The sequence below is a fragment of the Heterocephalus glaber genome, unplaced genomic scaffold (genome assembly GCF_053883595.1).
Source record: "Heterocephalus glaber isolate CG9 unplaced genomic scaffold, H.glaber_assembly_v1.0 deba00001665, whole genome shotgun sequence".
NCBI lineage: Eukaryota > Metazoa > Chordata > Mammalia > Rodentia > Bathyergidae > Heterocephalus > Heterocephalus glaber.
This window is the reverse complement of record NW_028258405.1, coordinates 1-12500: the sequence shown is the minus strand read 5'-3', so window position 1 is coordinate 12500 and position 12500 is coordinate 1. Positions and strand designations below refer to the sequence as shown.

The following is a 12500-nucleotide window of genomic DNA, read 5'->3' as shown; positions in this document are numbered from 1 at the left end:
AACACATAGGGAGGACTGAACTAGTCATTTCAGCTTTTCCAAACACCAAGTAATACCTACTTATCATATTTTTCCTTTCTTTCTTTGTAGATTTTTAAATTTTTTCAAACCTTCTAAAGTTAAATCTAAAATTATGGAAAACAGAAAACCGAAGTTAAAATAATAAAACGCTTTATAAATTACTTAAGGTGGGTGTGGTGGCCCATGCCTGTAGTCCCAGCACTTGAGAGGCTAAGGTAGGAGAATCCCTGTGAGTTCAAGGCCGGCTTGGGCTACATAGTGAGTTCAAGGCCAGCCTGCAATACATAATGAGACCCTGTCTCAAAAAAATAAAGAAAAAAATTACTTTAAAAAAGAAAAGCCAATTCTTTATGAAACAGAACTATGATTATAAATAACTATAGACTACAGTATTTATACTATAATTAATATGGGACAGTTATTTCTATCACTACAAAACTATCAGAACACTGAATTTGTTACCATTAGACAAAGAAATCTTGAAAAAACAAGATAGGAACTCATAATAATCATTTATTAGCATAATGACCATTTACTGAGTGACTACAAGTTAACCATATCATAAACATTATCTCACTTAAATGCCACAGCCACCAGTGGCAGGTTTTAAAGAAGGCTTGATGAAGCTGTTATCACACACAGTAAGTGATATAATGTTAGAAGAAAGGTCTGAATCCAAAGTTGAGTATATAACTGCTACCTACACCTGCATGGTGTATTATAATTGAGAAGGGTTGCAGGCAAAAAGAAATCCTTGAAATCTAAAACCTGTCTTATTTGCTGATGTATATTCAGTGCCTAATTCAGCATCAAATATATAATAGAACCTTAACAACTGCTTCTTATTTGATTTGCAAAGAAGTTGGTATTGCCCCTGTGAAATAATTAACACCTAATAAACAGATTTTTGATGATGATCATAACAAAAATGATGTATAATAAAAAAGGAAAGAATCAATCCAGAGATTTGACCATCACAGAAGTCACAATTGAGTTTCAAAATATTGTGAGATCAAATAGAATAACACTGTTTGTATGTTATAAAAACCAACAGGGAAAGAAAATTTATAAATTACATTTAAATCCTTCTTATTGCTAAGAACAGTTTGCCACAGGAATATAAGCCCAAATATTTTGTATTTCATTTATTTTATTTTGGATTCACATTTTAGTAAAATATGTTAGTGATATTAAGCGTGTGTGTGTGTATCTGTCTGTAACATCAGAAATTTCTTACAATCCAATTCTTCCAATTTTTCATCCATTTTTCAGTTTATTTCCCTTTCAACATCTATTAATAGTAAACCACTTTTAATTAAAAGCTAAATGGATAAAACATCTTTTTATGACTTCTGCCATTAATAACATCAAAACTAAGAGTTTCATGAAGATAAAATAAAGTGTTATTACATTATATTAAAGCTACAACTTACTGAGTACTACCAATTATATATCAGGAATTTTCATACATCATCCCTAATCCTTAAAATAAATCTAGTAAATTAGTTAATTTTACATTGTCCATGTGAAAAAGTAAGCTTGAATAAGCTAAGTAACTAAGAAACTCAGGTTTACAGTCACTATTAAGTGTTAAAGCTATGATTTAAACCTGGGTCAATCTGACTCCAATGCTTTCCATCTTCCCATTTGCTTCAAACCACTTTATGAACTGAATACATGTTTTATGTGGTTTTAACTGTTCCATATTCTATAAATTATACAAATATCTGGTAAAACAAGATGGATTAATATATACATAAATTACACGACACACAGAGAGACATAAAAATAAATATAAGAGGAATCTGAAAGACTAGAAAAACAGCATGGATAAAATGGCAAAACTGGATCACAGCCATCATATGGTTTTTATAAAACTTTGGTTTATAGTCTTTATGTCTTAGCCCTATCATAGGAATTATTTTAAGGTTAGCATGAAGTCATTTTTTAAAATATCACATCTTTTGAAAGTAATGTTTGCTTTTTCAAAAAGTAAATCTACTACAGATTCATTGTAAAAGACCTGAAAAGGGGAGAAATTGTTCATCAAAACATTAATAGCTCCATTTAAAAACCATCAAAATTTGCCTTTTTATATTATATATATGTATGAATATACTTTTAACAGAATTATAGTTTCCCTCTGCTTATTTCACTTAACATTGAGTTTAGTTTTCTGCATTATCAATTATTCTTCAGAAAGTTTTTAATTACCGCACAATGTCTTGTAGTATAAATGTCATAATTTAATAATTCTCTCACCGTTTGGTTACTTATCTTGCCATAACTAATGTTATATGAATACCCTTATATAAAATCTTTGTATTTTATATATAAAAGTAGATATTTCCTTAGACTACCTCATGTTTTAACATTTTGCATCTTATTTCTTATTTTCAATGTACTTTAGATGTTTTTAAAGTATTACTTTTGTGGAACTTTTTTTTTAAACATTTATGTTTTGTGTAAGAATACTATCATACTTACAAATGTGTGCATATTCATAATATACTTTACCAAATACACTTTTTGACTATATAAACAAGTAGTGACACAAACAAACATCCACACTTATATGAATTATTTGTTCTTCATGTTATAAGAAACCAAGAATACATGACAGGTAATCATGGACCTATACTGTTTCTCTTATTAAGATAATAGGCTTGATTTCTTTTGTTGATGTTTTTGCTTTTTGTCTGCACTTGGTACTGATCAAGAAGATAAGAATAGATGTATAGGGTCGGTGATTTAGCTCAGTGGCGCCGTGCCTGCCTTGCAAGTGCAAGGTCCCGAGTTTGATCCCTGGTACCAGAAAAAAAATAATGCGCAAAAACACACACACACACACACACACACACACACACACTATATGTATGTATATATTCAGGTAATGATAACTTATGAAAACAGTTTAAGAGCCATCATGGGACTGGAGTTACTATAGTTTCAAACTAGTGCAACTTTCAAGTTGTTCTAAACCTGTATTTGAATTATTTACTTTTAACATATTATTAATCTTATATATTACTCTATTTCAAACCAAAACACAAAAACTTTCTAGCAGTTTAACATTAATATAAAAGTAACCATATGGCATTCAGCTGGAGTATTTATTTTTGATCACCTTGGCTGCATTTTCATAGTAATGTTTACTTCTATTTACCACAGTAATTTTTTTGTGTGTGTACCAGGGATCGAACTTGGGACCTTGAGCTTCGCGAGGCAGGTGGCAGCACCAGTGAGCTAACTTTCTGGCTCAACCACAGTAATACTTTGAAGATAGGCTATATAGTAGTTCATCAAACCTCTGCCCTAAAGTTCCCAAATTCTTTCACATACATAATCAGTTTAAGTGCTTGGAAAGCATACTTCTAACCTCAGACTAATCATATAATTATTTCTTAAAACTCTTCCAATTGATGTATAAATTTTAAATAATCTCTCAAATGCCTCTGAATGTTAATGTCTATTATTTTATGAACTTCACCTTCCTTAACACTTAAAAACAGTGTGAGGGAGAGAGCCACAGGGCTTACAAGATGGAGATCACAGACTTTGGAATCACCTGATCATATCTGTAACAAATTATAGATATGTTGAAAAAGTTTCTCCTTGCAAAGACCTGTGAGTAAAGACAGACTCTAGAATATATTTAAGGCAGTGATTTATAGCATTAAACTGTGGCCACCTTTCACTTTAATCTCAGAGACAACATTTCTATTATCATTATCAGATGTCAACTTATTAATTGCACAAAACAGATTTTTTTATCAAATGCAGGTTTCCATTGGCAATGAATATATGACTATCTCCATACAAAGGACAAGTATTTCCTCTCAACAAGCTAAAACAATAAGTGGTATTTGAACTGCTGGTTGAAAGGTAGAGGCACTGGTAATCATTATTTCCCCTTGTTTGTTCAGGCCCTTCCAACAAAACAAACAACCTTTTTGTGATTGGATTGACATGGTGTTAACAATGCATTTAATGCCCAAATCAGTATGAATACAGGTAAAGCTCTCACTAATACCAGTACCAGGATGTTAAAGCCACCTATTTTCTAAGCAGCCAAAAAAAAAAAAAAAAAAGGACGGTGCTTCACCTCCTTTGGCAAATAAGGCGGTATGCTAGTATTCACCAAGATACATCATATAAAAACCTCTGTATGATTCTTCAGGCCCTATGCCAACACTCAATACTATACCTGCTGTCTTTTCAGCAATTTTAGCTTCCGCTGTTTTTTCTTGGAGTTCCAGCTTAAGCTTTAATTTTTTCTGTTCTTTATTTTCTCTAGTCAGTTTTTCTTGAAGCTAAAACACATTGAAAACATGTTAATTTTATCTGATAAACATCTTCCACAGATAAAGTTAATTCCAAAGTAAAATTCTGTTTTTTCCTAAATCTTTGTGTAATATTACACTTAACTGCACAAATATATTAAATTCAAATGAAAAATTAAAGTGGTAAAATATTTTATAAAGTAATGGATATTTTTAATGATACAGAAATTATAAAAAGAGGAACAACATTATCATTAAAATAATTACTCCAAAAACAATCTCGTCTATTCTTTTGTTTTAAAGCAAAACATTAGAAGGGATTTGCCTAATAAACTAACTGATAGCACATTTTTACAGCTTTTCTTAATAATTCCAATATTTTGAAACAAATGTATAAAGATAATCATCTTAATATCTGATACAAATCTTTTGTGAATGTTATCTCATCATATTCCATTTAAATTGGCACTGGCCGTTGACTCATAATTGGGATGTAATAACTGCTAAATGAAAGTACAGGAAATGTCTCATGCTCTCATACAGAATGATTCCAAATTTTTTAAATTTCTTCCTAGGCTTTTGTCATTTGTTTTTTTTGTTTTTTTTCCAGACATGATCAACATTCCTAACACCATGCTTTGATTTGATAAGGTCAAACAGTAAGAATATTAAAATCTAAAAACTATTAAAATCAGAAAAGTATGTAGGGTTTTTTTTTCAAAAAGGAAGGCACAGAAAATTAAAATTATTTAATAATATTACTTAGAGCTCAGAGGAATGTAACTAGAATAAAAGTTAGAAAAGAAAAATAAAATATAATATGACAAATGGGATTACATAAAATGAAATAGTATATAACACAACTAAATGACAATATCACCAAGTCTTGCTACTTTAACATTTAATTTCATTTACTGTATTATAGAAATGAAATACAGGGCACAGCTACTAATAAAAAAAAGAAAAGTTAAGAAAGTAACATAAAACTAATGCCTAATATTTATTTTTCATAATGGTGAAGTAAAGTTTTCAACAGCAAAACTTGAAAGAGTCTGTTTTTTTTTCTTTTGGTAGGTACCTACATATGGTACCATAGGTTTATAAAAGAAAAGAAAGTGACATTACAGATCAGCAAGGCAGGAAACCAAAAAAATTTTATTTTCACAGCCAATTATTTAGGTCAACCATATTCTGATGGCAAAGAATGGCAACAGCATAAAGTATACAATAAAAGCTGAATAATGATGGGCAACAAGGAAAATTTAGATCAAATGCTGAAAGAATATTGTACAATGATCACATTTCCTACATTATACCTTTTTATTGCTTGTTCTGAGTATATCCAATTCTTCTAGAAGAAATGCTACTGTCTCTTTATTTACATCTGAAGTTACTTGATAAGGAATCGTATATTCATAACGTAGATCATTCTTTCTATATTCCATAATGCTGTAATAAGGAAAACTAGTAAATAATACATATATATATATAATTTTATACAAGATCTATACATTTTACACTTCAAATAAAAACATTAAATTACTTTCAAGGTAAGTATGCAAAGTACCTAATTTTAAATTTCTTTTTATTTTATATTAAGAAAATACTAAGGCCTGGGGATTTAGCTCAGTGGTTCTGCTGCCTGCCTCACAAGCGCAAGCTCCCGAGTTCGATCCCTGGTACCAAAACAAACAAAAAACCCAAGAAAATACCATGGATAAAAAAAAAAAATCAATTTCACAGAGAGATGCCAATCTATGGACTATGCCAATTAAATTTATGGAAAGCATTTAGTAAGAGACTGCGTTTGGTCTGGGATTTTGCTCAGTGGTTCCACCGCCTGCCTCACAAACAAGGTCCTGAGTTCGATCCCCTGTACCAAAACAAAAAAAACAAAAAAAAAAAAGAGAGAGACCACATGTAGTTCAGTATACAGTATTCAGTAAAAGCTTTTACAAGCTTAAAAACTTATTTCAATTTGCATTTCTAGCTAGGATTCTAGTTATAGTTCTCATTTTTCTGAAAGTGGGAACAGTAATCAAATAATTTGTAAAATTTTATTGAAAGTATCATATTTTCATTATTCAAAACATGAAAAATGTATACCTCAAATATTTAAGGGCAAGTATAATGGCTTTTTTAAACATTTGGTATGCTACTTGAGAATAGAATTAATCTGTAAACAAGCAGTATAAAGAAAGGGAAGGGAAAAAAGATGTTTTTTGAAGGCACTGTAATAAATTTTTAAGCTTAGGTAAATCTTGTTGTCACAAAGAAAAATTTAGTAGTGAGGCCAGGGGTGGTCAAAGCAACACTAGTTAACATTTATCTCCTGTTACAATTATACTAGAGATTTCATAATCTGGCTTTAGACCAAACTCAACTATTTGTTTTCCCCATGTGGTCATAAAAACATTTATCCTTTCTTCATTCTTGTTTCTGCCACCTACAACAAACATACCCCAAAATGCACCTCAGGAAGAATCTAACTGATGCTAATGGAGAGGAACTTGTCAATATAGCACCTACTTCATCATGTGATAATATTTATGAATATTCTGAACACTTTGCAAGCAAATAGAAATGGCAACCTATATGAAAAACCCTGATAAAATAGTTATCTACAAAATATGATTCTGTCCACACAGAAAACATAATTGAGTTTTTAAATTCTAACTGTATCTTCATAGCACATGACTAATCATCACAGTATCTGAATCTCATAGATAAAAGACAGGAATCACAAATTCAAATCCCTTCATGAGAAACACATGATGGATGGGTAAAAGCTGCAGAATGTGAAATAATAAGGAAAGCAAATGGTAGATACAAGGTCCTTTGAAAGCTTTCAAATTCATTTAGATACAAAATGGTGCTAACCAAAACCAAAACATACCTTTGGGCTTAATTTGTCCTATAGGTGCTGCCAGTTTTTGGCTTTGATGAATACTATTCTATTTAAATCAATCATGCTATTATTTCCACATCCATAATGAAAGGTCACATAAAATAATATTGAACAAGAAATAAAATCTTATTGCCTTCTTTCAAACTCACCCTGTACTTTTTCATTTAGCTATCTGGACACATCATATCAATATCATGGAAACAAGAGAAAACACTGGCAGATTCCCCACATTCACATAAATTAATGACATACCAAATTTAGCTCACACCTAAAGGAAGAAAAAGAAGAACAGGAGAAAAAGTTCTTTCGGTTTTAAATTTCTCAATCTAAGGCTGATAGCAGTACTCACTTTTCAGAAGTGTCATCATCTGGATTAGGACTGATGACCAGAAAACTCCTTGATTTCTGCCCGGGCGGTTCAGTGCCCTCATTTGTGACTTCTTTAACTAAGTCACTGGATTTCTGATGCAAGCTTCCCTCAGATTTAACAGCTAGTTGTTCATCTGGCTGTGTACTTTTATTTATCCCTGTAGTGCCTTGTTCAATATGAATGTGGGCTATATCTATATTTAAACAAATAAAACACATGATACATAAAATGCCATAGCTATATATTAAAAATACCTCCATCAAATGAATATTTTGTGGAAATAATTAGTCTTGTAACTGGAAACATATACTTACTAGCCTTGCTTTTACTGTAATCAAGTAAGTTTCCATTTCTATGGTCAAAAGACATTTAGGATAGTGGTTCATAACCTTGGCTACATATTGCAATAACCCAAGGAGTTTTTTAAAACCCAAAGCCCACGCCACACTATATAATAAATGAGTCAAAATTTCTGGGAGTGGGATCTTTTCCATATTTTTTAGTTCCCCAGATGATCCTAACATATAATAATTTTCTAACTTTAAAAAATCATCTGCTGGGGGGAAAGGGTTGAGACAAGGTCTTGCTGTGCAGTACAGGCTGGCCTTCAACACACTATGTAGACCAGGCTGGCTGCAAACTCTTGGTGATCCTCAGGCCTCAGCCTCCTGAGTGCTGGGATTACAGGTGTGTGCAACCACGCCCAGCCCACCTGCTTTTTAGTGATACTTTCTCCAACCTGCCAAACTTAAAATGTTTTTCATGCAGAAAAGAGTTATTTTAGAATAAAAAAGGATATAAGAGCATTTATAAATAAAGTCTCTTCCACAAAGTATTTATTCCGAATAGATTCTTTGTCCCTGTTTTAGCCACAGCCAGTTATAAGATTCAAGTACAGACATGATTCTTACTGGTAACTGGAAGCTACGTCAGAAATCTTTTGTTTGGAGAAATTACTCTTGATTTCACTTTGAGGAAATGAAATAGAAGAATGTGCTAGTATAACTACATACCATGAGTTAGCCATGAGACCTCAACAACGTATTCTATTTAAACTTTAACATTTATAGGAACAGAAATATTGTATGTGCAGCTAGTTTTTGACATTTCAAAATCATTACTTGTTTTGCTTTAGATTTAGATGTTCATTCACCTTCCTACTTTTCAAGGACTGGCTGGTAGAATGGAACCCTCAAAATCTGAATGAGGGAGTTTTATAAATGGATGTTAAGAAAACCCTTATAACATGAACAAAATACTTTCTAACACCAATATTTATCTTTATATATAATTTAAATGAAAAATTACAGTTACTTAAATGTCAAACTAACAAAAATTTTCCCCAGAAATATATAAAAAAACTCTTATGCCCTATACTATTCTCTAGTTCATGAGGTACAAAGATTCTTGAAAAGGAAACAGGATAATCCAGGAACACTGCCAGCTATAAAAGCCCCCAGGTCCCATATCATCTATTTCAGTCCTGAACCTTGACCCATTTGAAATCATATGTAACATCATCTACAATTCATTCCATGCTTTTTACATCTGCATTTTTAGGTCCAGGTCAGTATCTTTCTCCTTTTACTGTTGTATTCCCAACCTTCTGGTATTTACCCAATTCCTGATTTCCACACTTATTACATGCTTACTAGTTTTATAGCTCTCCTTCTTCAGGTTTAATCTATCCTAATGTCAAATTCTGTGAGCCCCTGAACTCCTGGTAAATCACCATAACTTCACTTGTGACTGAGATGTCTACTCCAAATTCTTAGGGCAGATGTGTACATTTCCCAATAAGACTCTGTCGCTCCCTTCTGGATCTTAGTAATTTTAGCCTCTTCAAGTATTATTAAAATAAACTCATCAATTTACGACACTTTTCCAGGTTTTAATTCTAGAATGTTTTAAATGGTAGTAATATTCTAAATGTTTACTATTTAACCCATATTTGGTGATTTGGCTCTATTTCTGAATATTTCAAATTCTGTTTAGTAGTACAAGCTTTTTTATTCCAAATTTGAACTGTTCTTCAAACATTTGAATCCTGTTCTGCAAATCAGATCATTCCTACTCTTCTACTGAGAATTTAGAGTGAGCAAGATTGATTTATAAAAATGTCCTGTCTTCCTGTCTTTTGTCCTGCAATGATTTTGGTAAGTATGATTTTTGCAAATTACTATTAAATCCTTGGATGGCTTTCAATGTTCTTCCTCTCTACCACACTGCATTATCCTGTATCAATATTCAATCACTTGTTTATAAAGTTTAATCTTTCTAATTAATGTAATTATTCAACAATTTACTGATCATTAAGGAAAACCCTACAGTGTTATATGCCCTATAACAAAGTACTGGGAAAAACAAATATAAGTAAGAAACAGACACTTCCACCAAGGATTCTATAGTACAAAGAGGATGATCTACTGATGTAATGATTTGAATCCAATGGAACAAGACTTCATTAAAACTACAAAGCATATAATATGTCAAACATACTCAGACTCAACTGAAAAGTTTAGGAAGACTTTATAAAGGAATTTGCTCCAAAAAGGACAAGTAGGAATATGCAAAAAAATGAATTGCAAAAGGGCTAGAGTTAGGTTTGGCTGAGTAAAAAAAAAGTTTGACAAACTAACATGAGAACAGAAATAGGTACAGAGAAAAAGAATAGATTTAGAAAATACAAGTTATTTCTCTTATTATAATAATAAAATAGAGAGTAAAACTTCCTAAAGTGAGTAACAGGAAAGGACAGTCTACAATGTAGTTCATTTGGAAACGGGTTAATGTAACAGATCAATGATGAAATTGGAGAGGGGGAAATCAAGGATTGCTTTTGAAGCACTGAAGTCATCCAGAAAAAAATGGCAGGAAATTGAAAGGGAAAATGGAAGCCAAATGCACAAGTTCTCTATGACAACAGAAATTCAACTTTAAAAAGACAGAAACAAATGAAAAAGTTGACAAAAACTGATGGTAGATTAACAGTCTTCTCTTTACGTTTTTATTTCTGAAATTATCTCTTTCAAAGTTGTGAAAACAGCACTAAGGATTCCCATATACCCTTCACCCAGATTCCCTTAATGCTAACATTTTAATCACATTTCCTTTATTATTTGTTTCTATCTACATATACACATTTTTTTCTTAAATATTTGAGAATAAGTTGTAGGCATAATGCACTTTGACTTTTCAGGATAAATTTTAGGAACTTGTATTTTGACAATTTTTCTTTCCTTTATTCAAAGCCCAACTTAAATACAATTTCTAGATTAGTTCTTTCTCCAACTAAGAAAAGATGGTAGCACTTATTAACTCTAAATTCAGTCTTTAATTATTGTCTTTACACTCTCCAGCCCAGGATAAAGATCTTTATGAAGTGATTACAGGATGAAGCTACTGAAAGGTTTAGGTGATCTTATTTGTACTGCCCATCAATTTTGAAAGAAATGCATTTGGAAATATAAACAGATAAGCCAACATAACACCACAAAAAGCAAAGTTAAAAGACTGCTTTGAATACTCGTTGATTTAAAAGATAAATATTAAACAAAAAACAAAACAAATGTTCATTTCTGATTCAAACTCTTATCTACAGGCAGATGAAAATTTAAAACTAATCTATTGAAAAACATTCTATTGATTGATTGCTCTTTCTTCTCTCTTCTTTCTGTCTGAAATGAAAACTCTTTCTAGTAATCCACTTCAGTGTTTAATCAATGTCACTCTTAACTGTTCTATCATTATGACTGAATTATTATTTAAATTCATTTCTCCATATAGAATTAGAGAATAAATTAATCTCTTCTTCATAACTCAAACCTATGAAGTCTGGTGTCCTATTCTCAGATTTAAACAAAAGGAAAAGTGTTAAGACCATCTATCCCTTTATTTGCATTCTGGGGTACACTTTTATATGGGCATAAGAATTTGGCCATGTCCAAGAAATATATTTCCCTACTCTTGCTATTACTATCTAATACCATCACTGCCATGTAAACTTATCCTGTAATTACTGAAAATGATGTTCTGGATAGCTACAGGGCCTCTAAATGCTGCCTAGAGCTATTTCTAGAAACAGTTCATGCATGTGGGCAAGTCAGGTGGATTTGGTGAAGATTTTCTGAAATCTTAATACTAATGCATGTGTGTATCTTAACTGCATTATATGCTTTTAAGACCTTGTATCTATCACCTAATAACTTTCATATTGTTTTCATGAAACAGCCTGGCTGTTTTGTTTTACTTCTGGAAATGGCAGTATTGCCAACAGTCTCAAGCTAGTGCTCAATCCTCAATTCCCTTAGTCTAGAAAATTAACAATATTATGATACCATTTCCTATCCTAGAAAAGAAAAAGCTTTAGCATTTCCTGAGTTCAGTTTTCCAGATTATTACACATGAATGTTTAATATAATCAGTTAAATTGATAATACCTAAGAAATAATGACTTCTTAGCCAAACCAACTATTATTTCATGAGTATTCTACAGAAGTGAGGAGGTGGCTTGAATCAAATAGAGATTCTTAGACGCTGGGAAATTCTGTTCTGCCTGGCTTTGTAAATAGTTTGTGACAACTGGTATCTGTGTAAACGGATGTGATGGTCCCCTGGGGGGGGGTCAATACTGTTTACAGAGCTGTTTCTTCAGAGTGGTTGAGCTAGAATTGTCTCTAGGGACCCTCTGGAGTTACTCAGAATAGTAACATCCCAGCTACCTGAGAGCTTAGGGACAGGAAAAGACAAGAGAACAGAATATGGGGGAAATACATTCAAATACATGAATCTCTTTCCTCTTAAAGGTGGTACTTAGGCACATTTATATTTAAAATGAACCATAACGGAGCCCATTTGTTACTGTGCTTTCTGACCCATGTTAACACAATTGGCCAAGACTTCCTTAAATTATATCTTT

The 12500-nt window shown here is 31.9% G+C and overlaps 1 protein-coding gene across 4 annotated transcripts in view; it reads right to left on the bottom strand.

Annotated features, from left to right (window-relative positions):
* LOC147822295 (mirror-image polydactyly gene 1 protein-like) overlaps positions 1-9098 on the bottom strand; it is a 38188-nt gene extending 29090 nt beyond the window's left edge. The window contains exons 1-4 of one of the 4 annotated variants that reach the window (XM_087197295.1): positions 7562-9094; positions 7362-7480; positions 5621-5753; positions 4229-4334 (exon numbers count right to left, since the gene is read on the bottom strand). In XM_087197295.1, the coding sequence (XP_087053421.1) occupies positions 4229-4334; positions 5621-5749 (235 nt within the window). In that variant the 5' untranslated portion in view covers positions 5750-5753; positions 7362-7480; positions 7562-9094. Of the gene's footprint in view, positions 1-4228; positions 4335-5620; positions 5754-7361; positions 7481-7561 lie in introns of all 4 variants that reach the window. The other 3 variants (XM_087197294.1, XR_015445830.1, XM_087197293.1) reach the window with 3 other exon arrangements.
* Between the last annotated feature and the right edge of the window lie 3402 nt (positions 9099-12500).